At 48.2% G+C, this 24,921-nt stretch overlaps 11 protein-coding genes across 11 annotated transcripts; 7 read left to right on the top strand and 4 right to left on the bottom strand.

Moving 5' to 3' along the window:
* Nucleotides 1-346: 346 nt before the first annotated feature.
* On the top strand, nucleotides 347-1,913 carry hapX (bZIP transcription factor HapX; the record flags this gene model as incomplete). The annotated part of the gene is made up of 2 exons (XM_056641642.1): nucleotides 347-1,445; nucleotides 1,495-1,913. 2 exons carry the CDS (start codon nucleotides 347-349, stop codon nucleotides 1,911-1,913), a joined length of 1,518 nt encoding a protein of 505 aa, XP_056504136.1.
* A 1,094-nt stretch (nucleotides 1,914-3,007) lies between these two features.
* On the bottom strand, nucleotides 3,008-4,587 carry N7469_002723 (mitofusin complex protein UGO1; the record flags this gene model as incomplete). The annotated part of the gene is made up of 2 exons (XM_056641643.1): nucleotides 3,008-4,159; nucleotides 4,222-4,587. 2 exons carry the CDS (start codon nucleotides 4,585-4,587, stop codon nucleotides 3,008-3,010), a joined length of 1,518 nt encoding a protein of 505 aa, XP_056504137.1.
* A 322-nt stretch (nucleotides 4,588-4,909) lies between these two features.
* Nucleotides 4,910-5,675, top strand: N7469_002724 (ferredoxin family 2Fe-2S iron-sulfur cluster binding protein; the record flags this gene model as incomplete). The annotated part of the gene is made up of 3 exons (XM_056641644.1): nucleotides 4,910-5,181; nucleotides 5,241-5,347; nucleotides 5,434-5,675. The coding sequence occupies 3 exons, from the start codon at nucleotides 4,910-4,912 to the stop codon at nucleotides 5,673-5,675; spliced, it is 621 nt and encodes a 206-aa protein (XP_056504138.1).
* Nucleotides 5,676-5,988: 313 nt separating this feature from the next.
* N7469_002725 (rRNA-processing protein RRP15) lies at nucleotides 5,989-6,885 on the bottom strand (the record flags this gene model as incomplete). Its single annotated transcript, XM_056641645.1, has 1 exon — nucleotides 5,989-6,885. The coding sequence occupies one exon, from the start codon at nucleotides 6,883-6,885 to the stop codon at nucleotides 5,989-5,991; it is 897 nt and encodes a 298-aa protein (XP_056504139.1).
* A 223-nt stretch (nucleotides 6,886-7,108) lies between these two features.
* Nucleotides 7,109-8,783, top strand: N7469_002726 (RNA-binding signal recognition particle subunit SRP54; the record flags this gene model as incomplete). The annotated part of the gene is made up of 2 exons (XM_056641646.1): nucleotides 7,109-7,186; nucleotides 7,242-8,783. The coding sequence occupies 2 exons, from the start codon at nucleotides 7,109-7,111 to the stop codon at nucleotides 8,781-8,783; spliced, it is 1,620 nt and encodes a 539-aa protein (XP_056504140.1).
* A 315-nt stretch (nucleotides 8,784-9,098) lies between these two features.
* N7469_002727 (alkaline phosphatase family protein) lies at nucleotides 9,099-11,200 on the bottom strand (the record flags this gene model as incomplete). Its single annotated transcript, XM_056641647.1, has 3 exons — nucleotides 9,099-10,870; nucleotides 10,932-11,061; nucleotides 11,123-11,200. 3 exons carry the CDS (start codon nucleotides 11,198-11,200, stop codon nucleotides 9,099-9,101), a joined length of 1,980 nt encoding a protein of 659 aa, XP_056504141.1.
* Nucleotides 11,201-11,265: 65 nt separating this feature from the next.
* N7469_002728 (uncharacterized protein) lies at nucleotides 11,266-13,376 on the top strand (the record flags this gene model as incomplete). Its single annotated transcript, XM_056641648.1, has 3 exons — nucleotides 11,266-11,392; nucleotides 12,131-13,154; nucleotides 13,205-13,376. The coding sequence occupies 3 exons, from the start codon at nucleotides 11,266-11,268 to the stop codon at nucleotides 13,374-13,376; spliced, it is 1,323 nt and encodes a 440-aa protein (XP_056504142.1).
* Nucleotides 13,377-15,867: 2,491 nt separating this feature from the next.
* N7469_002729 (putative class III chitinase) lies at nucleotides 15,868-16,839 on the bottom strand (the record flags this gene model as incomplete). The annotated part of the gene is made up of 1 exon (XM_056641649.1): nucleotides 15,868-16,839. The coding sequence occupies one exon, from the start codon at nucleotides 16,837-16,839 to the stop codon at nucleotides 15,868-15,870; it is 972 nt and encodes a 323-aa protein (XP_056504143.1).
* Nucleotides 16,840-18,124: 1,285 nt separating this feature from the next.
* N7469_002730 (KGG domain-containing protein) lies at nucleotides 18,125-18,570 on the top strand (the record flags this gene model as incomplete). Its single annotated transcript, XM_056641650.1, has 2 exons — nucleotides 18,125-18,340; nucleotides 18,439-18,570. 2 exons carry the CDS (start codon nucleotides 18,125-18,127, stop codon nucleotides 18,568-18,570), a joined length of 348 nt encoding a protein of 115 aa, XP_056504144.1.
* A 386-nt stretch (nucleotides 18,571-18,956) lies between these two features.
* N7469_002731 (putative spindle pole body associated protein SnaD) lies at nucleotides 18,957-21,539 on the top strand (the record flags this gene model as incomplete). The annotated part of the gene is made up of 1 exon (XM_056641651.1): nucleotides 18,957-21,539. The coding sequence occupies one exon, from the start codon at nucleotides 18,957-18,959 to the stop codon at nucleotides 21,537-21,539; it is 2,583 nt and encodes an 860-aa protein (XP_056504145.1).
* Nucleotides 21,540-23,009: 1,470 nt separating this feature from the next.
* Nucleotides 23,010-23,990, top strand: N7469_002732 (short-chain dehydrogenase; the record flags this gene model as incomplete). The annotated part of the gene is made up of 1 exon (XM_056641652.1): nucleotides 23,010-23,990. One exon carries the CDS (start codon nucleotides 23,010-23,012, stop codon nucleotides 23,988-23,990), a length of 981 nt encoding a protein of 326 aa, XP_056504146.1.
* Nucleotides 23,991-24,921: the final 931 nt, after the last annotated feature.

The following is a 24,921-nucleotide window of genomic DNA, read 5'->3' on the forward strand; positions in this document are numbered from 1 at the left end:
TCTTTTTCTCTTCTTTCCCACATTTTCCCTCCGAGGCTTTGCTGACTTGATTTCCAACTTCCCTTTCTTCCCCTTTCTCTATTGATTATTGTGATTAAATCCCAGGGAATTCAACTGGATTTTTCCTTTGCTCTTATTTGATTTCCCAAACTTTTTTTTTTTATCTTCCACTCAATTTCAATCTCTCTCGCTTATCGGCTCGCATGAGTGTACTTCCGCTCTTCCGACCGAAAGACGGCTCGTGCGTTTCTCCCGAACCTGCCCGACTTGCAACTCCCCCTCCTCCTCCAAATGTGCCAGCTAACAAAATAGATCAGCTTCCAACTACTGAAGTGATTTTGGCATCATGGCCACGACTGGCGTGGCTCCCACGCCTGCTCTGGCTACCGCTCCTGCGGTGGCCCTTGCGCCCGCGCTGGCGGCCAGGCCCTCTGTAGCTCCCTCACCGGGTCCCGGTACTCCAGGCTCAGTGACCTCAAAAGAATGGGTGATTCCACCTCGCCCGAAGCCTGGCCGTAAGCCAGCTACCGACACTCCTCCGACCAAGCGTAAGGCTCAGAATCGTGCTGCTCAGCGGGCCTTTCGGGAGCGTCGGGCCGCTCGAGTTCAAGAACTTGAAGAGCAGATTAAAGAGATCGAAGATGGCCATGATATTCGCGTTGCAGGCCTAAGTGAGCAGATCAACAACCTCTCTCAAGAAGTCGAGCAATGCCGCGAAGAGATGGGTTGGTGGCGCGACCGATGTCACTCTTTAGAGAAGGAAGTTTCGATTGAACGGAGTGCAAAGGAAGCACTCGTCAAGGAATTCCGGACTTCTTTCTCTCCATCCAACAGCAACAAATCTACCGCTATTCCCGACTCAGTGCCGCTTCCACCTAGGACCAGGCCCTCAACCCGAAGCAGCCGGATGGAAGGTGTTGTTCCTACCAGTACCGACCGTAATAAGGAAGATGACCAGCAGAATGTGCCTCTTGGTTGTAACGACTGCTCTCAAACTCATTGCCAATGTATCGAGGACGCATTTGGCACTCCGATTGATACACATGAATCATCTCGTGCTCGTCACCCTCCTCATGGTGTAGGTAGCCCTGAGCGTGAGCACGCCGAGCCTGACATCAAACCTGATCCCGAGGAAATGGAGATCGATTTCACTTCTCGTTTTGCCGCCGTTCCCGCTCAGCCCACTACGCATACCCACAATCACAACGATAGCGAGGCTTCTTCACCTCCAGTTGACCCCTGTGGATTTTGCCAAGATGGTACACCCTGTATTTGTGCCGAAATGGCCGCACAGGAACAGCAGCAGCAACGCGGCCGCCGCAACTCCTTCGAGAACCCTCGTCTTGCTCCCATTCAGTCTATCTCACAATTCACACCTCCACCATCTGATGGCGATGTTCGCTCCGAAGTGACTCTACCACCCATCAGTGAAGCTACCAACCCCTGTGCCAATGGTCCAGGAACTTGTGCCCAATGCCAAGCTGATCCCCGAAGCACCCTTTTTTGCAAGACGCTGGCAGCCTCCCGGTCAGCGAGCGGAACTCCATCGGGAGGAGGCTGCTGCGGTGGCAAGGGAGCCAGCGGAGGATGCTGCATGTCTCGAAATGCCCCCACCACCCCGACCACGCGTAACAACCCCCCCCATGTCTGCGGCACCTCCCCCCGCCAAGCCCTCTACGCCAAATGCACTCACCTTAAGCTGTGCCGATGCATTCACTACGCTATCTCGTCACCCAAATTTCTCCCGTGCTAGCGATGAGATCTCCGCTTGGCTCCCAAAACTACATACCCTTCCAAATCCGCAGGAACTAGCACTCGCAGAGAGTCGTGGCAGTCGTGCTGCGATGGAAGTCGAGGCTGCCAGCGTGATGGGTGTACTGCGTTACTTCGACAGGCGCTTTGCCGAAAAATAAAAAGAAGAAAACAGGACCCCTGGCAGGCCCTTGTGTTCTCAATTCTCTCCCCCTTTTCTTTTCGCATCGGGTTTTTTTTTTAATGTTTTTCTGTTTTCCTTATTTTACCTTCTTCGGGAAGGGCATTTTGATACCCACACCCCGATTGCTCCATGTACCACCATTCGGTCTACATTTCCATCATCATTCGCTTGTTTGAATGACAAACAAACATATCCACGACAAAGTTACAAACCACCCATCCGTGGTGAACAAGTAGCAGGTCCTGATATGTCCTTTTCCATGCACCCCGTGGACCCCCCCTTCAAAAACGCCCCCATCTGTTTTCTTTCTTTCTTCTTCTCCACATCACCCGGTCTCTGCAATAGTGGTAGTGACTACCGGGGGATGGAGTCTTCTGACCGATATGAACGTGGTCCGTGGTTGGTCTCTGGGCAACATTTACATTGTTATGCTGCGGTCCACTCTCCACTAGACGGATTTACATGGCGTTGATGTTACATTTATGGATATGTACACCGCGTTTTCTGATGAATGGAATGATCTCTTAAGTTCAACTGGGCATTTATTTTTGTAATGGTAGTAGGTTACATTTAAGTACTTGAGCTGTGCAACGGAAACATGTCTAGGTAGTACCACCGGCATCTAGGTACTCATAATATTGCCTACCGAGATTGAAACATGTGTTCTGCATTCTATGCTGTGATCTACTCTAGTGCGTATCAAGACTGGGATGAGGAGACAAGGACCAAATGAAGAGAGTATTGAATTGCTATGTAGTGCAAGATTTTATACATGGCGCGAAAGTAAGATGACGCCGATCGCCAAACCCCTGGACCCATTCCCCGGGGTATACAATGTGAGCAGAGGGAAGAGGGGAGAGTCGAGCCCAGAACATGAATAGCGTGACAAGGAAGTGCACTCCAAAGAAAATCAAAGTCGAACCCGATCAATGGACATTTTCCTTCAATAAAGGTATCAGGAGAAGGGAATGGAGATAGAATTAGTTTGTGAATATCCAGAAAGTCCCGGACAGGGGTATTTCGTTTTTATGATGATTCTGATTTTGAGGAGGAAGCGTGCGTGCAATGTGATTAGAATCGTCCACCACTGTCTCTACCATGACCACCTCGTAGTGTGACTTCTTCCTCACTTCCGCCAGCGACTCCGCCGAGAAGACTGGCACCCCAAATACCAGCGACACCCCACATGCCTATTCGCCAGCCGCGATATAGACCCTGGATACCCTGGCCTTGGCGACGTTTCTGAATTTGAGCCTGGGTGCTGGGCTTGGCGAATAGTTTGCTGGCCCGTTCGGCATCTGAGGGGTCGGCACTGATACCCTCTTCGTTCACGATATGCCACATCGTGCCGATGATACCGCGGTATGTACGTGGGGTAGGAACAATGGTTTCCACGTCCGAGGCATCGATGGAAGCCGCGCTGATGCTGCCACCAGATGATTTCTGGCGTAGACTTAGGGATGTATAGGTGGCGATTTGTGCGCGGCGAAGAACGGTTTCTAGAGGGAAACGCACCGCAAGTTCGAGGCCGGAGCTAAGGAAGCTGAAGAGGTTCCACATGGACGGGTTGATGATCGGGTCAATAGACAGGTATGATTTGAGAATGAGTGGGGTGGAGGTGGTGATGAAAGTGGGCAAGCTGGAGTGGAGAATGGTGATTGGAACAAGGTGTGGCGGAATAGTACAATTGGGAGTGGGAAGCTGGCGGATGGCGCGGATGAGAGAGCGCGGGCCATGAGTCGCGGGTGTGAGCATTAAGAAAGTACGAGCAGTATCGATCGGGGAAAGGATCATGGCGGAGAGAGAAGAGGAAATAAAGGACAGGAGCAGCGTGGCCAGGGGCGAAGAGGCAGTCAAGATATCTGCTGCCATAGACGAAGAGATATCCTCCTCTGGTAGACCCACGATAGCGGACAGTAGGCTGCGGATGAAAGTATTCAAGGTTGGTAGAAGGAGGGAGTAGATAAAAGTCGCGTTCGAGGACTTCCACGGCGAGCTCGGTCCGTTGTTCGACCAGAGCTGGGACAGAACGTCCATTAATGAATCTGGGTTGCGAATGGTTAAAGCATGCTTGGACGGTGTCGGTACAGCCTCCGGGCGAATGTAGCCACTGCGATCAGTGATATGATGCCGACCCCTGCGAGATCGTGGTGTGGTCGGAGTCGGGGTTGACGGTGCGGCAGAAGTGAAGTAAGTGCTTTCATCATCGGATGATTCCGAGCCCTGCACAATAACAATGTCAGGATATAGCTTATTTAACAAGCTTGCTATATATCAAGTCGTACCGAATCATATGAGCTGTTTCCAGCTCCTCCGGTATCCGAGCTTCGGTTTAGCACCTCCTCCTCTGTGACGTCGGGCACAACGTAAACCTGCAGAATTGTTTTGGCGACATCAAACGGTTGCGCAACCAGAACCTGGGTATATCTTCTCAAAGCCGAGTTTAGGGTATCGCGAACCCAATCCGACACCGATGGAGAGGCATCCAAATAATCGGCATAATCGAGGTCGGGAATGAGGTCGCGCGCGGTGCTACCAAATACTTGAGCCGACGATGGAGAGCTAACCTCGGGGGATGAAGTATTAGGCGATAGGCCTGATTGAGGGATATAGTATGGTCGCAAGGGATTGATCCCTTCACGGGACGCCATATTTGGGGGGGATTGGATAATTTAAATTGACGTTGTTAAAAAGGGATTTGATGGGTGGAGGGGTTTACAGGGAAAAAGAGCTTCGGAGAAAGGCAGAAGAAGTCCGAAAGACTCTCGCCGCCTTTTTTCTTCCCACTGCTTTGTCACTCTTTTTTTTTTCGGAGGGCGGCCATTGGACGATCAACTTTGTTCCCTTCTTCTCCGCCCCAGATCTTTTTCCCGTTTCCCTTCGTGTTTTCTTGCAAATCCAATTCAAAGGCCCCTCCCCTTTTCTTCTTCTTCTTTTTTCTTTGTTTTTTTCCTTTTCTTAATTTCCGACACAATGGCACTTTGGAGGGAATTCGGTCTGCAATTAAGGCGCGCCCTGCCTAGATCATCTGCCAGGGAGATGTGCCTGGCTCAATCGCGGAGATACGTCAGTCATTCGGCAACGCCGTGGGGAACCGGAGAAGTCGCAAACACATACCGACGGGGTCTGGGATTATACAAGGGTGTACAATCTCCTTCGCAAGCGTGGAAATTAGCGCGGCGATCCTTTTCGGTATCGGCGCAAGCTGCTCATGGTCATATTACGCCGCCGAAGCCTGGTGAAGAGTGAGTCAAGAGGTCTCCCGAGTAATGGAATTTCCCGGCATATTCTAATGGATTGAAAGGATCAATGTGACTTTCATTGATAAGGATGGTACGGAAGTGAAGCTTCAGGTCGCTGAAGGAGACAATCTCCTTGATATCGCACAGGCGAATGATCTCGAAATGGAAGGTATGTACTCTAATGTTATGATTCTTGGCTACACAAGTTATATTTTCGGTCTTGGATCATCGTTAACACTGTCTTTATTGCTTTAGGTGCCTGCGGTGGTTCATGTGCCTGCTCGACCTGCCATGTCATCGTCGATGAGCCGGATATGTTCGACAAGATGGAAGAACCCTCGGACGATGAAAATGATATGTTGGATTTGGCCTTCGGTCTCACCGAGACCTCGCGACTTGGATGCCAGGTGCTTATGAACAAAGACTTGGATGGACTGGTTGTCCGCTTGCCTACAATGACTCGAAACCTTCAGGCAAGCGACTTTGAGCAGAAATGAAGGCTGAAATGCTGAGCATAATCATAATTTATTGGAGAGCCGGGTGGATACTCTTGGAGACATTTTATTAGTCCTAGGGGACCCTGTATTATTTTTTCTTGCATTGGATACGTCCAGCAGACTTGAGGATACTGAATTTGAAAATCTCCTGTACTATCTATAAAATGAAATATAAAAAAATGATCAAAACAAAGTGGAATCACAACGTGGAATATCGATGTACAGGGTGAAGAAATCATGGATACAAAATCTCCCAACGCCACAAACATGCCATGGATAAATCATAAGGCTTTTTTTGGAGGGAAAGGGTCAACTAAGCCTCCTCGATGTTGAGTGGCTTACCCTTCTTTCCATTGATCAGATCAAGGAAGCCTTGCTTGCTGACTTCATTGACGGCCTTCTCGCGTTCTCCAATACCAATAGTTCCCTTCTTCCGCTCATCCTTGGCAGCTTCCTCACCGCGAACTTGAGCTGCCCGCACCGCATTGAACAGCTTAACCACACCACGCTGTGCCATCTTTCGCAATCGCTTCTCATCTTCTGCGACAGCTCCAGTGACACCTCTTTGAATTCCCATAACATCGCGAACACGACCTCGATCCAATTCTTCCTTCTTCTCAGCGCGCATTTTAGCTCGCGCTTGCTTGTCGAGCTTTTCATTTGCAGCCTCACTAGAAGTTTGGTGGGCAATCTTGCTTCGGGAAAGAACAGGGTCGGCGCGAGCAGAAGAGGGAAGTTTCGTGGAGAGAATTTTAGAGATGGAGGTTGAGAAAGCAGTTGGGTCGTTTCGTTTGGGGACATTACGGCGCTTCTTTCCAGAGTCTGATGCCGAGGAGTCGGAAAGGTTGCCATCTTCGTCAGAACCAGAAGCATCATTCTCTTCATTGTCGTCTTCGACCTCGTCTTCATCCTTCTCGTCACTAGAGGTTTCATCGTCTTCGGCAGTTTTGGATTTCTTCTGCGGCGCGGGTTTGACAGAAACCTTGGCCTTCTTGGGAGTCGGTTTGACGGGTTTCTTGTTGGAAATAGAGACACCGCCATCTTCTTCTTCATCGGAGTCGGCGAGGTTCACGGCCTTGAAATCTCCATCATCTTGCTCATCTTCCGAGCTACTGTGGTAGGCAGATTGCTTGCGAAACTTCTTGGGACGGGAGGTCTTTCCTCGCATGCCATCGTTGACCTTGCGCTTCTTGGAATAAGAGCCCACCATGGTGAAAAGAAATCCAAATTCAATTGAATTGTGGTGGAAAGCAGAGAAGCAAAAAGTCGCCGGGGCGCATATCACTCAACTTTTTTCTGGGCGGTGAGAGTCTGCCGGCTCTCCGATTGGCACTCCGCACTGGGGCCCTTTCCCCCCTCCACACATGTCCATCTTCGTTCTGGCTGTGAACACATCTCCCATCCTCAGTTCAAGCTAGCATTATTCATTCACCATGGTCCTCCAGGATCTAGGTCGGCGTATTAACTCTGCCGTCAATGACTTGACGAGGTCGAATAACCTCGATGAGAAGGTATGCCATATACAGAGACTATGGTAGCGAATTCCTGTATTAACCACACCTCCAGGCTTTCGATGACATGGTCAAGGAGATTTGCGCGGCTCTCCTATCTGCTGATGTTAACGTGAAACTCGTCCAAACCCTCCGCAAATCGATTAAATCTAGCGTCAACTTCTCTCAGATCCCCGCCGCCACCAACAAGAAGCGCCTTATCCAGAAGACAGTGTTTGATGAATTGGTTGCTTTGGTCGATCCTCATGCGGATTCCTTCCGTCCCAAGAAAGGCCGCCCCAATGTCATCATGTTTGTTGGTCTTCAAGGTGCTGGTAAGACGACAACTTGTACCAAGCTTGCTCGCCACTACCAGACTCGTGGCTTCAAGACGGCATTGGTTTGCGCGGATACTTTCCGTGCCGGTGCTTTCGACCAGTTAAAGCAGAATGCAACCAAGGCCAAAATCCCTTACTACGGTAGTTTGACCCAGACTGATCCCGCTGTTGTTGCCGCGGAGGGTGTTGCCAAGTTCAAGAAAGAGCGATTCGATATTATCATTGTCGATACCAGTGGTCGCCACCGTCAAGAGGAGGAGCTGTTCACCGAAATGACCCAAATTCAGACCGCTGTTACCCCCGACCAGACAATCCTGGTCTTGGATAGTACGATTGGTCAAGCTGCTGAGGCTCAGTCCGCTGCTTTCAAGGCCACTGCAGACTTCGGTGCTATCATTATCACGAAGACCGATGGCCACGCGGCTGGTGGTGGTGCTATTTCAGCTGTTGCTGCAACAAACACACCTATCATCTTCTTGGGTACTGGTGAACATATGATGGATCTGGAAAGATTCGAGCCGCGCGCATTTATCCAAAAGTTATTGGGCATGGGTGATGTTGCCGGCTTGGTCGAGCACGTTCAAGCCATGACCAAGGACTCTGCCGGTGTTAAGGAAACCTATAAGCATATTGCTGAGGGTATCTACACTGTTCGGGATTTCCGTGAGAATATCACATCCATCATGAAGATGGGTCCACTCTCTAAGCTATCTGGTATGATTCCTGGATTGTCAAATCTGACCCAGGGCCTTGACGATGAGTACGGCTCGCTTAAGCTACGCCGTATGATCTACATTTCCGATAGTATGACTGCTGCTGAGCTAGACAGTGATGGCAAGATTTTTGTTGAACAGCCTAGTCGCATGGTCCGTATTGCTCACGGTAGTGGTACCACTGTTCGTGAGGTCGAGGACTTGCTCTCCCAGCACCGCATGATGGCCGGCATGGCTAAGAAGGTCGGTGGTCAAAAGAAACAGATGCAACGCGCGCAGAATATGCTCAAGGGCGGCAATAACCAGCAGCAAATGGCCGCTATGCAGAAGCGTATGGCCGCTATGGGTGGTGGTGGTGGAATGCCTGGCATGCCAGCAGGCATGGACATGGCTAAGATGATGGAGATGATGGGCGGTGGCGGCGGAGGTGGTATGCCTGATCTCTCTAGTATGATGAGTCAATTAGGTGGAATGGGTGGTTTGGGTGGTTTGAGTTCGCTGATGGGTGGCGGCGGCGGTGGTGCAGGTGGTGGTGGAGGACGTGGACGTGGACGGGGTGGACGGTAGTCTCTCAGTGTCATTTGTGCCATTACCCTGTACACATTCATTGTGATCCGTCACCTTTGCATCCGGACCGGTGTTTGGCGTTTGAATTCCGTATATGATTCAATTTGCGATTACTGCATATGATCCACGAGGCTCCATGCGGCATTGAAGTGATAACAATAAATATACTATTTTACCTGCTAGTTTTACATACCACAATGGCTCTGCTTCTCACATTGTTTATATGTCATTTTTCCTTGTACCAAGATATCTTCATACCACGATTTCATAACCCAGGAAAAGAGCATCTTAGTCCTCCATGGTTGTCCTCTGTATCTAGTTCGATACTTGCTTGTATAGATCAGTCGCCTTATCAATGAAAAAATGGGCAAGCTCTTCTATTCTTCCAATCATTCTTTTCACAGGAACATCCCATCCCTCTTTCACCAAATCATCCTTGACAACTTGTCCAGGAGGAAGGAAAGAAGTTTTCCGGGCCTTCGTGGCCACCTTAGCCCCAGCATACTCTTCAAGAGGAACGCTCAGGCGGTACTGCCAAACGACCTCACCATCAACATACAATGAGTAAGTGAGTACGGAGCTGCGAACAGGAATGGGGGATACACCAGCGACATCAACATCGGTAACACCTTCGCTGATGGCAATAAGACCGAATTTGCTATTACCATCAGGCGCATATTTCACAGAGACATCTTCATCATCCTTTTGACGGTATGAGCGAATAGGAAGGTAAAACATGCTCAGCGGACCAACGCTGAACTCATGAAGTCCATATCCAGCCGTATTAGGCTGCAGTTCCGCGGGCGTCAGTTCAAGCGCGGGATCTGGGAAACGTGTTGCGCCAAACTCGTGCCGGTCACCACTGAGCAATATTATGCGGACACCGAGTTCGCGCTCAGCGCGCCACATTGCTTCGAATACGGCACGACGCTCGTTCAGGAAGCCGCCCCATGTGTCTGTTGTGCCGACTTGCCAGTTCTTCGTGAAGGGGACGCTGGACGCGATGATTTTCCAGTGGACACCGGCTGGTTCTGGGGTGGAGAGATACTTTAGTAGAGATCGAAGCTGTGCGTACCCGAGGATTGTCGAATCTTCTTTCGCGGGCTCGGAGCGATAGGTACGGGTGTCCAGCATGAAGAATGAGGCCGGGCCATTGACAAAAGAGAAGTATGTTACGTTGTCGGGGTGTGCGTATGGATGTGCTGGTACTGGTGGGTTTGCGCTGACATGATAATGGAGAAAAGGATCAGCAGCGGCTGGGTATGGTGCTGTTTTATTTCCCTTGGACCAATCATTTTCAATCTCGTGATCGTCAAGAGTGTGAATCCAAGGGAGATCAATTGCTATTCCAGCCTCGGAGGTTGCAGCCCATGAAGGAGATGAGTAGATTCTCCGGTATTCACTGCGGTAGTGAGCCACCGAGGAGCCAAATCGAAGTGGCACGTCGATATAGACAAAGTCGCCTAAGAAGAGCATGAAGGCAGGACGGATCAGAGCAGGTAATTTCCCAATTGCCTCGGTCATCTGCTCAATTCCAGGAACACGAAGTGGGTGAGAAAGCACATTGTAAGGAAAGTTGGGTTTCAAGCAGCTTGATGTAACAAAAGAAAGCCGATTTGCTGCTGGCGACCCCGGCCGTGCAGAGGTGACGAATCCACCGGTCTTGTTATTCGATAGTGAATATCGATAGCGAGTCGATGGCTTTAGGTTCTTCAGAGTAACAGTAGCTGTGAAATCAGTACTGTTGTCGAGTTTATAAACAGTGCCTTCTTGGACCCATGTCTCGGGCTTAGATGTTTCAGCCTCTTGGTAGGAGACGACTACTGGTAACAGAGACAGATCCGGCTCGCGGAAGAGCAAATTTGCTGTTGTTGGGGAGACATATCCGATTCGAGAGAAGGCAACCTCATCACTGGGGTAAAATAATAGACCCCGAATTAGAAAATCGGTAGTCAGCAATGCTAGCACAACATTGATGAGTGCTGTCGTCCAAGTCAAGACTGCGGATCGCCTCGAAGGGAGACCAGTCAGCAATATCTTCAATGCGGAGTCTCGCGGTTGCAATGTGACTGAATTTCTGGAGTCTCCTGAATATGAATTTAGCTGGAGCTCGAAGAGTGGACCATTATAGGTGCCACGTTAACTCACTAGTGGCCTTCTTTCTCTCCTTTCTCGGCTTCGAATTGACGTAGTCGGGATCATTCTGGAGTGACAATAAAGAGCTGAGATAGATTCCGAGTGAAGTCAACACAATGGGACCAAATGGAAATCCCGGGATCTAGAATTTTAGTGAGCTAATGTTGATATGTGAATACTAGACGGGGACCAGGGAGACATACCCATCGCAGGAAAATGAATGCAAACAACCGAATTGCTGCAGAGCTTATGCCCATAGCCACGCGACGTAGAGATACCATGACTGGAGATTGAGCATTGGCTGAGCCAAATACCACAACACTTAAAGATGTGAGGGACAATCAGAATGAAGCTTTGGTTTGGAGGTTGTGGAAGGACGTTGCTTGTTCAGCGGCGCGTTGATTGGCGCGTCGGAGATGACGTAAATCCCAGCCTTGCCGAACACTACAACTACATACAACTATATACTCCTGGTATTATTAAGATTAGGCTATATTTTGGGTTATTTTATGATCCAAATTAGTGTAGAGTAAAAAGTGAGTGAGTTCAACTGAAAAGAGAAGTAGAAATATGGAAAAGTGAAAGGATTTTCGATCAGTAGACATGAGTTAGAAAACAGAAGACTACTTAGTCTTCTGTTTTCTATTTAGTAGGTACTAAATGGTGTCAAATACATGCCTAACATTTTGAGAGAAGGCATATGAGTGAAGAACCCAAAATATATTGATTAAGCCTCTAAGGGCTTTTTTGATAATCACAAACTCGTATAGTCTAACATAAAGGAGCGTATATGTGCATCAACCGGCACCAGAAATCTGATATTAATTCACATTCAGAAAGCCAATATCAAAACTAAACAATCGTCCGCCAAACTTGTGAGAAATAAGTACCGTCAAAGGAAAGGGCAAATTAAAGAGACGGAGAGGCGTGTAGATCGGGATTTGATTTGGGTAGTCGCTTGAATCGAAGGTATATCTAAGCGGAGGCATTGGCCTCAGCGTTTGCCGAGGCGTTCGCAGAAGCGTTGGCGTCCGCATTGGCGCTTGCGTTTGCATTGGCAGACGCGCTGGCGTTGGCGGTGGCTTGCGCATTGGCGGCAGCGGTAGCATGAGCACCGAGAGAGCCGCCAATCGATAGAGAACCTTCACCTTCGCCAGAAGTACCAGTGGGCCCGGGGATTTCCCAAGAGACGCTAGTGCTGGTGCTCCAAGAGGGAGAAGTACCAGAGCCAGATCCTACATTTCCAGAAGTGCTTGAGCCGCCCGAAGCAGATCCGGAACCGCCAGCACTACCGGAGCCGTGGCCAGAAACCCCAGCGCCAGCAGAGCTCGAGTCGGAGCCTTCGGCACCCGAGGAGCCAGATCCTGAGGAGGAGGGTGCGCCAGAAGAACTCGCGCCAGTTGATCCAGAGCCAGAGGCGCCACCGGAAGAGCTACCAGAAGCACCGCCAGATTCGCTTCCAGATGCTCCAGCGCCACCAGAGCCAGAGGCACCACCGTCGAGAGAGCCGGAAGCACCGCCGGAAGCACCACCAGAGACACTACCAGTAGCACCAGCTCCAAGCGCGCCAGTTCCAGAGGCACCAGCACCGAGAGATCCAGAGCCACTACCGGAAACACCACCACCAAGAGAGCCAGAGGCACCACCAGTGGCGCCAGCTCCAAGAGCACCAGTACCGGAAGCTCCAGCACCGAGAGAACCAGAACCACTACCAGAAGCACCACCGGAGGCACCACCGGAGGCACTACCTCCAAGAGATCCTAAGGCACCACCAGATCCAGAAGCACCACCGGAAGCACCACCACCAAGAGAGCCGGAGGCACCACCACTGGCGCCAGCTCCAAGTGCACCAGTACCGGAGGCTCCAGCGCCGAGGGAACCAGAACCACTACCGGAAGCACCACCGGAAGCACCACCAGAGGCACCACCTCCAAGGGACCCAGAAGCACTACCTGAACCCGATGCACCTCCAGTAGCAGCAGCGCCAGCAGATCCTGTACCAGAAGCACCAGCGCCAAGAGAGCCAGATCCACTGCCGAAAAGACCACCAGAGCCTCCAAGGCCAAGTCCGGCACCGAGACCACCGGAACCGAAGCCAGAGCCGCCGAGACCAAAGCCAGCGCCGAGACTAGAATCACCAGAGGCACCGCCAGTAGCACTGGCACTAGCAGATCCAGTGCCAGAGGCACCACCAGAGGCACTACCTGAGCCACCGAGGCCAAGATCAGCACCAAGGTCAGCAGAGCCTGAGCCTGAGCCCGAGCCCGAAGCATCGGCGCTACCAGAGCCACCGAGGAAACCTCCCAGACCACCGCTACCGCTGGCACTACCTCCGCCGTTCAGAAGACCATCGAGAAGGAGACAAGGCTTGCGAGCCTCAAGAGTCTTGTTGGCGGGTGCTGCGAGAGCTGCGCTCGCGAGCAGAAGAACAACAGCAGTCTTCATTTCGATTATTGAGCTGAACGACTGAACGATTGAGTAAGAAATAAAGATGAGGAAACGAGTGTTGAGAGTTCAACTCTGAACAGGTATTGAAAGAAAGAATAAAAGAAAGATTGTCAAGTTGAGCCGGTCAACTGAAGCGAAGGATGATGGGTTGATGATTGGAACTGACGGCGGCGACAGGCATGCATCTTTATAGTCTTGTCGAGATCGAGGATCCTATTGAGAAATGATGTCTATTTTGGGTGACTGAGCTCCTCATTTGCTCCAGCATTGAGCAATTCATCCAGTCTCAAAGTCAGTCATGGCTAGTGAAACGATTCCCCTGTCTCACGACATCCAATCTGTTTCATGGAACCGTGGTTAGTCTCGTTTTCGATAAGCGGATCTTTTTTGGATCACAATTGAGCTTCTTTCTGTACCATCGCACAGGCCATTGCTCATCAACACTACAACTGGGCTTTAATTATTGGGCTATAGGAAGATAGGTACCTACTGTGTTAAACCTATGGCTTTCCGAGTCTTCAATGGGTTTATAACCATCCGAGGATATAGATCAACGAGCATGGTAAGCAAGATTCTCATGTCAGAGTCTTTGGATATGCTGTGGATTCTCGTTCTCGACGACCCCCATGACCCACTAGCCAGCACAGGGAACAGTATCTACGGAGTACAGTAGTACAACTATGTACTCCGTAGATGAACTGGAGACTTTGGGGGAACTGGCCAAGTATCAACCCAAAAATAAGGCATCTAACTATATCTGGAACACGGTCCGACAAGAAAGGATCCACTCCCAAAATGGAGTTCGTCCAAGAGCCCCGATGATTCCGAACGCCGAACCGTTCATTCAAAAGTTAAATCCATAGTCGAATACTTTTTTTAGGTCATTTATAGTATGGTATTCATTAAGGAGTCTCCGTGCTAACCGTGGGTGCAATCCTGCACGGGTAGATCTTTGGTCAACAACGCCATGGTCAACTCGGCAATCCGGCATATTAGGGCTAGCCCATAGTACAATGCCCATTTTAGTAACTGAGTACCGATCTTGAATTATGCAGAGTCTCCTGAACCTTTGGCCTATGTTTTAAGTTTAAGGCTGGTTCCTCTATCAGTACTCTAGAATTTCACCTTTTCTTTGAGGTGTACTGTAACTTTGTCCAACAAACATTCGCCCCTATATCCGAATGACTAGGTATCCCCTGAGATCGATCCAGAAAAGCTGCAGGCTGCAGAAGCCTGCTACAGGTGGCGTCCTTAGGGCTGTGCCAGAAATGGATTATGGAACTACAATACAATACAGAATGCCCCAGAACCCGGACGATCGGCGTAGTTCGCTTCCTAGTATGTTTCAACTTTAGGGTGCTTGTTGAGACAATCCCTAACGCATGCACGTACCGTTTTCTGAATCTCCCAGAATTACACTATTATGAAAAGCATTGTAGTATTACTTTTTGATCCGATTACTCATATTTCATGAGTATTCGGTCCCTGAGAACAAATCAACTTGTAAGCAGACAATTGATATTAATAAGGCTATCACGTTGCCTAATTGCTAATCATTAACGACTTCAAAATGAAAAATTCTATATCAGGGATTTAGTATATTCTTGAATATACTGGTGCAGTATATTCAAGAATATTCTCAATCTCTAGCCAGAATTGGAGTTCCAACATGCTAATATAGACGCTGAAACTTTAGCTCAGTGTCACATGTGACGATCAGCTCAAAATCCCAGAAGAAGTTTCGAGAGAATATAATCTGCTGTGCTATAAACAGTCAACTCCAATCGATACCATGTACACCTCCTCGTAACATGAAACGGATCGTCTGTTACCTCGCCGCATTAAGGGCAAGTCCAGCCATATTCGCCGGAAAAGCAAAGAGGTAGCGATCTCCACTTGTGGCTATCACTGCGAGTCATTGCTGTGGGATATTTACGGCCAAAATGATACGAGTAATATTCACTAACCTCATTCCAGGAAACTATTTGGTCGATCTTGAACTGACTTTGGAGACGCAGTGTTAACGCACATCACTCTTTGGTCAAAGATTCGAAAGAGCTTGAGCTTGGAACGTGTGCTTGTAATTCGGAAAGGTTACCAGTGTCAATTTTCAAAAAAAAAAAAAGCTGGATGAACTTATAGCTAAATTTTAATACTTTGCCCAATCTTTTGCACAATTTATATAGTAGCAACTAGGCGTGCATAGAAGTTGAGGGTTCAATACGAATTGAGAAATCAAACATGTACTTGTACTTCGTATGTGCGTATGAGCATCCGTATACATCCATGTCAGTCAGTCCATGTCTTGAATTCGATAATTAATCTAAGACCCGAGATGTGCATACCCCAACCGAGAACGGACCACACTACCCACCAAGAGTAGAGAAGTCCAATGCGCACCAAGGAAAGAAACAGAAAATATCCCCCGAGGAACTATGCAAATCGATCTCACTGAATCGCAAGTCTAAGTCACCCGGTCCATTCCACATACCCCTGATGATCAAGGCTGTCTTCCCTGGTTCAACATGTCTTGAAATAAATTGTTCAAACTATCCATCATGGGTCCAGACGAAAGGACCTGTCTAGCGGCGACGACCAAGTCTTTCATATTCATGCTGACAGTCATTTCTGTGGCCCACTCCCACGGCCTTGCACGATCACCCGGAAGAGCATTGAAGTACTCCCACCCCATAACGCCACCGAAATTGGGAAATCGCTCAATCAAAGCCGCGAGGACGGGACTTATCTTCTCCCGAGACACGTACCCCTGGGATCCGTTTCGAGGATTCGTCAAAAGACCATAGACAACCCGACTAGGGGACCAACCCTGCGATATCATTGCTGCATACATGCGTGGGTCATCTGCGGGACCCCACCCATTGTAGAACTGGGCGTTGTACCAACTAATTTTGGAAGAGCGGGCTTGTTCGAGTGCACGATAATCGAATCCGGACAAATTTCCAAGTCCGAGAAGTGCAGCTGCGACGGGCGCCAGAGTGATAATGAAATCGTCACCCATATCGGTCTTAAGTCGGTCAATCAACCGAATGATACCTTGGAGTGACATTTCTTCTTCAACATCCAGGTCCAGGCCTTGTAGCCCGTGCCGTCGGATCATAGCCAATAAAGGTCCGTAGTACTGTTCGAACTTTTCTTGATTACCGTCCAGGCGTTGGAAAGAGCCTTGTGCAGCACCACCGAGCATGCCCATGACTTTTACACCGCCCTGTTTCAGCAAGGGTACTTCGTTCCATAATGGGTCATATATAGGGCTTTCCGGGGGGTCGTCGTTGAGTGTGATATCCCCGGGATCGCCATTGATATGGAATGCGGCAATAATACAATGAGTGATGCCCGTGCTGTTTGATAATAATGGCATCAAGGAAACATATGGCCCCCGATCTGGGAGAAGTGTTTGATGATAGACGATGACCCGTCGACGGTCCCCGCTTGCATCTGGAATTGGCGGCATATTAAGATATACCGACTAAGAGATCGTTTATCCAGAAGTTCCGGTATCCTCTCAGGCTGTGAGGAGGACTAAACCAATCTATCCTCTGGGCATCAAACACAGCGACTCAACTTATATGTCAGAAAAATATCCCGTCTTTTGGTCGATGTGAGGTAGTTGACTTTTCGATATCGACCGAAATCAAATGACATAGACCAATGATAGCAACAGACGACCCAATATTACGTTGATGATTGTCCCGACTGCCCCCAAGTTCAAGTTGCTGGTTGATCCCCGCTGCGGTGGATGTTGCTGCTGGGTCATGACTAAGCGCTCGCGGGGCCCCGAGGCCACGCCACGAGATCGAACCACCGGATAAAAGTTGGTTATGGGAATTAGAATTGAATGAAAAAAGATCAAGGGTTGCTACTCTACTATGAGCAGTTTCATATTACTGCGAGCTTAGGTTTCGGGTTGCCTGAATTCCATTGAAAGTCTGTATATTGTTACTACCAATTGACCACTACTATCTACCAGTCTGTAGCAGTTAGCAAGTTCTGATTGCAAACTTCCATGAAATATATCGCTTCTATGGATTTGGAGAGTAATAAGCAAGTCCACTGTAGTAATTTTTTATTCTGTGAGAAAATTACGACAGTGAGCATGCTTGTTACTCTCCAAGTCCATTTCATGGATGAAATGGACTGCCATTTTTAGCATGCATTTATAAAAACAATTTGGAAGTTGATTTTATAGGTGAGAGGTACCTACCTGAGAATAGGTATTCTCATAAACCAAAAACCTTATACTGCCTTTATGCTATCAAATACCCATTTGAATTATCTACCACAGATCGGAGTCAGAGCCTTTAAATTGAACAGACAATCAAATTCTATGCCACACAGGAAGCTACAAGGCGATTTCTATGCGCAAAGCCGCAAATACATGTTCCAAGGTTGGAAACGAGGATGGATGGCAAATTTCTATATTGCCCGAAGTGACATCAATTTGCCCCCAGGGCTCCTGACCACTTATATTGCGGTGCATATATTCATATAAATGCCCTTGCACTTAATACTACGAGTATTTAAACAGTATTCGAGTATACTGCACTACTGCACTCCTCCTTGTACTACAGGGTTTATATAAAAGCTTCGGACTTGAACTTCCAGCCCGTCTACCCTTTCAATTGGCAAACCAATGAGTATCCAAAAGGTAAGTTTCAGCTTCTCTTTATCATATCATATTCCTAACCACTGCACGAAAACTGATACTTTGCCCACTACTCTAACCAGTATTCCGAAAAATGCTACGCTTTCTGCATCGTATGCCGAGACCCCAGCGCGTCATCAATGGGTATAGCCACGGAGTCGCAACGGCCGCACCGAATCGGCATCCCAACCCTAGTAACTTTGCTAATCGACCACAAGAGGTTCTTTCGGAGATAGGCCGTCGTGGTGGCAAACGGGGTGGTAAAGCGAAAGGCGTTGGGGGATTTCACAACATGGATCCTGAAAAGCAGGTATGAAACCCCGTTCATAGCTACTGGATAAAATCGCCTATTCTGGTCTCCATATCAGGAAAGAAATTAATTTGTTCATTTTTTGTCAATTGGGATAGCACGCTATTGCCTCCGAAGGTGGTCGCGCGCAAAAAAAAGCAGCCATACAGTTGGAAGAGAGCTTGAAGGAGTCTAAGAGACGCAGCCAGGCAGCGATAGTTCCTCCGACATTTGAAGAGTGGAAAACATGAGAAGATCATAAATCCGCTGTTGAATTAATTTATCCGAGTCTATTATGGCAATTTGTAACTGCAAAAGTATTTATTCTTCTACTTTTTATAGTTGGTTTGTTTCATGTCATGCCATGCTAGTCCCAAAGAGGCAAGACGTAAATAACCACGGCCTGAGGCATCAACAAATGATCCGCGGCGACGTTTTTGGACCGTCGCGACTTTCTCTTCCCCCCGCAATCCACGATTATTGTTATTGTCGTCTTCCCCGATGGCGCATTTGGTGTGAATATCCAGCTGCTTTCGCAAGATTCTTACAAATATTTTGTTTACCTCTTCGTCGAGTTACATCTCTGCACCTGCGTACTTGGAATCCTGGACACCACGTTCCAGACGCGTCGGCGACAATGGCGAACGCAGGGTACACATCGCCATTCCCAACTTCACATGATACAATCGGGCAATCGACACTTGCGACACCCCTTTTTATGCCATCCTCGCCCCCGCCGAATTTGGACAGCCCTCCCGAGTCGCCGCTCCCTACTGATAGCCCCATCTACCCAGAGGACCACTCCGATCAAGAATCCGTCCACGACGAAAAGATTCATGACAAAGACGATGCGCTGAGCCAGGTTCATGATCTAGGACCCCCAAGCCCATCACGATCTGATCTGGATGCCCGCCTTGCCGAATACACTTTAGATTTCAGCCAGTTTCCGAGCGGCCAATTCTCAGATGCGAGAGATGGTCTCCCATTACCGGAGTTAAAAGAGCTTGAAGAAGACAAACTGTCAGATGTTGGAGGACCAGAGGACTTCACGGCGAATATGGAGAAGTATTTGATGGGCGAAGGCATGTCAAGCGTGAAAAAGAGTCGCAAGATTGGAAATCGCGAAGAAAATGGCTCCATATTGCAGCATAGCTCAGTACGCTCAAGACAACCAGTTATTGAAGAAGATGGTGACTCGGCAGACTATAGCGAATTTGGTCCTCCAGTGGATATGTCGACTCCATCGCATATTCTGAACCGTACCAGCACGCTTGTCAAGGACTCGAACCTGGAAGATATCGAGGAAGATCCGGCTGATGATCTACCTAGCCCAGTATCGCCATCTCTTCGAAGAACTTCGATGACGCCTGAAAAAGAAGGACGGAAGAGTCCCGCGGAAGTGGAAGACGATAAAGAAGCAGAAGAAGAAAAGCACGAGACACAGGATTTGCTACAGCGCATTGCAGACCTGGAAGACGAGCTCCATGATCGCGATGAGCAGTTGAACAAAGATCATCAACGAGTGCTTGAGGCTGCTTCAGCTGATGAGCATATCAAACCTCTCCAAGAAGAACTCCAGCAGAAAAACAATGACCTGGAAGAAGCTGAAGCCAGGGAAAACGAGGTCGAGGTACTCCGTGAGCAACTCGAGTCCTTACAGGAACAAAATGAAGAACGGGGGAGGCGACTTGAGCTGTTCCAGGACAAGGCTGCAGACATGACTGCGCTAGAACAAAAAGTTCGTGACCTGCAGCAGCAATTACAGGAAAGGGACTCGCAAAATTCACTGGACGCCGAGCGATTAGAAACAATCGCACATCTACGCGAGCAGCTCAAGCTATCCCAGGAGCAGCTCGCAAAGCGCGATGCAACCTTAGAAGAAACTATGGAGAAACTGAGAGAAACTACACGGGCAAAGGAGATCCAGCTCAATGAGAAGAATGCCGAAATCGATAAACTCAAAGCCGAGCTTGACGACCAAGCATTGGAAAACGAGCGTCTGGATGGAGAGCTGGACCGCGTCAACCACGATTACCAGGCTCTAGAAGATCGGTATACTACTTTGGAGACCCAAAATCAACCTCTGGAAGATCTTGAAGAGAAGAACCTATCTCTTGAAGCAGATCTGAGCCGTGTTCAGTCCCAGGTTGCAGCTCAAGAAAATGCCCTGAAAGCCGTTGCGGCGGATCTACCTGGCGGCCATAGTACCGGTGGCCACAGTACTTACAGCGAGATTCTCGATCTGATCAAGGATATTGGTCACACGAGTATCGACTCAGACTCCAATTTGCCACCACCGAAAGACAAATTTCCCGAGGATTATATGCTTGAGCTTCGAGAGGAGATCACGAAGCTCCAACAAGAAGCTCATGATGCTACAGCGGCCCACAAAGCTGCAGATGTCGAAATCAATCGTCTCCGTGAACAGGCCACCGAGTCACAGTCTCTGATCAAGACCATTGAAGCTGAGAACTCTCGGCTTACTCGACGTGTAGATGACCTGAGCGCAAACTTCGACAAAATCCAGCACGAGCTTACTCGTACCCAAGAGGAACACGCCGAATCTCTTGAAACCGTTGCCCGTCTCCAGGAAGAGGCATTGGGCCAGCCACCCAGCCCTCCACCTTCACCGCCAGCTGCCCGGGCCGCTCCTGAGGCCGAGCAGATGGGCAATGCAGAAAGAGCTGCATTGGAGGCATCGCACCAAGCACAAATTCGAAGTATTCAGACAGCTCATTCGACAGCCATCTCAACACTCCGCTCTTCGCATGCTGAATCGATGCGCAAGATTAGGGACCAACTCAATGCCGCCGAAAAACGCGAATCCGACCTCCGTGCAGAACTGACGACACTCCGCAGCTCAACATCCGCTCAAGAATCCAAGCTGCGCAAAGCATTCAAGTCGGAAGTTCGTCGCCTTGAGTCTGTGATTGCTGCAAAGGACGAAACCGCTGCCGCGGTCGACCAGCGCATTGCATTGTCTGTGGACAAGCGCGAGGAAGAATGGCAACGTCGTGTAGATCTGTTGCTCAAAGAACGGGATCGTATGGCCAAAGCTCTTATGATGTACTGGGGCGAAAAAGAAATGGGCCATGGGCCAGGGATTTTGAACAATGGCAAGGAGAACCGCGGGGAGTCAACGGATTCCAAAGCAGGCCAAGCATATCGGTATAAGTATGCGCATAAGCATAAATCTAGGAATGGGGAGAGAAAGTCATAAATGATAGGGCTCTCTTGTTAGGCTCATGCGTGTCGACTTGGTTTCTCTTACTTACGTTGATTCTGTCATACCTTATTATTTTATTCTTATTCACATGTTGCCTATTGCCTATTGAAACTGGAGTGCTGGGATTTTGCATGTAGCAAGGCGCATTTTGTGTTAAATAATTCAAATTGAAAGGTTCATACAGTACGTCCCGAAACTAGTGCAATCGTCTACACTCTTCAAGTAACTGTTTGGCCCCATTGCCAAGAAACCCTAGACTATCTTAGGATCTTATTCGGAATAACAATATTTCTGTCCTGTATCGATACCATGTTAAACGTCCGTCGAAATACGGTTCCTTGTTTTGTGACTGTATTGGCGATCCAAGGAAACTAGAATTTTCTATGGAAATGTAAACAAGTCAAATACTATGGTCTGGGAGTCCTCGAGGATCTGATGACTTACACTATCTACAACGATGATGACTATGATGTTTACCGGTCTGAACTGTCTTATCCATGGGAACGGACTTCTTTGTATACCCTTAACTCTGGTTACCCAGACCGTGAATGGACGTTATCAGTGATCTGTTCTTCAACCCGATCCTGAGGATATAGTTGGTGAATGTTTGTTTTTCTCGCGTCAACAACTATCTGATTACCAGAGCTTTGATTCTACGGTAGGATTTACAGATGGAAGTGTATGGGATGTACAATCCCCGGACTGTATCCACTGCCAAATCGAGTGGAGGGTTAAATTGAACAATGGTGTTGTGGTCAAGAATACGAAACAAGATTTCAATCAACTATCTAGATACTACTGGGAACAGACTAAAAAGGACATTTGTAATATTCTAGAGCGGAAAACAGTTCGTAGTCAACGGGTAAGACTGGATAATACTGATATAGTGTTAACGGTGAATTCGCAACGGAATATTGACAAAAAATTCTGAAGATACTAGTGTTGATTGAACAGCGATGGAGAAACAGCTGCTAGTATGGATCTATTTATTCTGTTGTGGTAAAAAGATCAGGCTCCAATATTGAGGATAGTGGATCTATTTTTTCTAGAATAAACACCTGTTTGGGCAAACGAGAAACATTATCGGTGACTATATGTATGTTCGTTTATCGAGATACTCAAATTGACGCAAAATATATCTCTGGCCAGTATTCCTTCTGGTGCGATATGTATTGTATTATGCGATGCCCTGGGTTTCTATATTGTCACGAAAAAATGGTACTATAGATTGAAGATATACTATCTGAAGACCTTTACCAAATAGATGGAGCAAGATGGGGTACTCAAGATCTATGCTGATGTCTCTGATAGTGTCCGTGATCTAAACCCTAACCCCCGAAATGGCCTAGTTTTAAAATTTGATAGTACAAATAGCAGGTATGGTTTATAGCTTCTCTATTAGTTCTTTTACATCGCCCCAGAAAAATAAATCATTTGGTTTGCCTGGTTCCTCGTGCCAAAAAAATGGCAAATTTTCTTTCAAAGTCATTCCTCGCTCAATCCTTTTGTATCCCGGCGCCTACTTTAACGGAGAAAAATCTTCCTCCTCAAAATGGTCGAGTACACCTTATCACCGGTGGATATGCTGGAGTAGGAAAACAGCTAGCAACAATCCTCTATGAGAAGAATGCAAAAGTCTTTATCGCTGGGCGCAACGAGGAGAAAGCACTAGAAGCCATACGACAAATCAAAAAGCAACATCCATCTTCGTCTGGCAGCTTATACTTTCTTCAACTTGATCTCAATGATCTGACTACAATTAAACCGGCTGTTCTTGATTTCATCTCTCGCGAATCTCGTCTGGATGTTCTTGTCAACAATGCTGGCGTGATGTTTCCTCCAAATGGATCCAAAACGAGACAGGATCATGACATGCAGTTCGGGACAAACTTGCTTGGTCCATTCCTATTGACCAAGCTTTTGCTACCCACCATGATCCAAACCGTGAATATCGCTGCTCCCAATTCTGTGAGGGTTCTCTGGGCAGCAAGTTCCGGCGTTCAGGTCTTGTCTCCCAAGGGAGGCATAGTTTTTGATGACTCTGGCACACCCAAGGTTTTCGACAGCCAAGCGACAAACTATGGCCAAACTAAAGTCGGCAATGTTCTTCTTGCAATTAAACTACAAGAGATTTATAGATTACAGGGCATCAGGAGCCTTTCGTTCAATCCTGGAAACCTCCAGACAGAACTTCAGCGTCATTCCTCTGGTTGGTTGATGAAGATGAGCCAGTCTATGCTCCACCCTGCTAAATTCGGTGCTTACACCGAATTATTCAGTGGCTGGAGTGAAGAAGTTGCTGCTGACCAGAACATCACATATGTCATTCCATGGGGAAGAGATGGCACAAAGCTTATGAGGTCGGATATCACACGCGCTATAAAGAACGGTTTGGCGGACAAGATGTGGGAATGGTGTGAACTGGAGACCAGCCAATTTCTGTAAACTCTTAGCCATTGCTCGCACTTTTGTATTTTGATTGTTTGAATTTTATCTTTGATTATTCCTTTGTAAAAAAAAACACTCAAACTAAATAAGGTGCTTTTTGCTTCTCAGTACTCTTAATGCTAGATGTTGCTAACGCACATGGTCGGTCTTCAAACCAGAAACGGTCTCCGTCGAATTGATGATTATTCTGTTATTGAAAGTTTCTCGCGTCAGGGGAGTAGAAAACAAAAGTCTAAGTAAATCAATACGTTATTTGAATTGGTACATTATAAGCATCACACGCAACTCTATGCACTTCTTCAAAATGTCTGTGTTCCATGGCCAGAAATTTCTTGGTGACTTGTTGAATATTTCCCCCACTATACTGTATAATCTGATTTTTCACTGACGGAAGATTTTCAAGGGTCGCGTCCAGGATGTGCAGTTCCCCTTCGATCAGTGTGGGCATTTTAGCTGAGGAGGGACTTCCTGAGCAAAACCAATCTGATTATACCAACCTAACTCGGTTAGCGCCTTGTCATCACCAACCATCCTTTGGCAACGCCCACCACTTTTCCACAGGGATACGGGCCACGCCTGCTTGTACTAACCTGACTCCGTTAGCCTCTTGTCATCAGCGATCCACAATCAGATGCCAGGCTTTGATATAGCTGAAAACCGTCGTCGAAAACGGAAGATTGGAGAGACTCAGATGATCGCACAAAGCCTCGAGCATGACTGGAGTGATACTGCGGGGTTGTCCATCTTTAATTAGCGGTACTTTGACGCTGCCAAACACTCTTATATTGGAAGAGATTCTTGAAATGGTTCTTTTGTTGCAGCCAGCGGCCCGTGCCATCTCAGTTATAGATAGTTCGCTACTGTGGATCATGTCATAGATAAGCTCATGTTTGCATGAGGCTAGGTTTGGAGCCATCTTTGGTTGAAA

The sequence above is a fragment of the Penicillium citrinum genome, assembly GCF_028827155.1.
Source record: "Penicillium citrinum strain IBT 23319 chromosome Unknown utg000002l:1.0-3833315.0:1.0-3834789.0, whole genome shotgun sequence".
Classification (NCBI taxonomy): Eukaryota; Fungi; Ascomycota; class Eurotiomycetes; order Eurotiales; family Aspergillaceae; genus Penicillium; species Penicillium citrinum.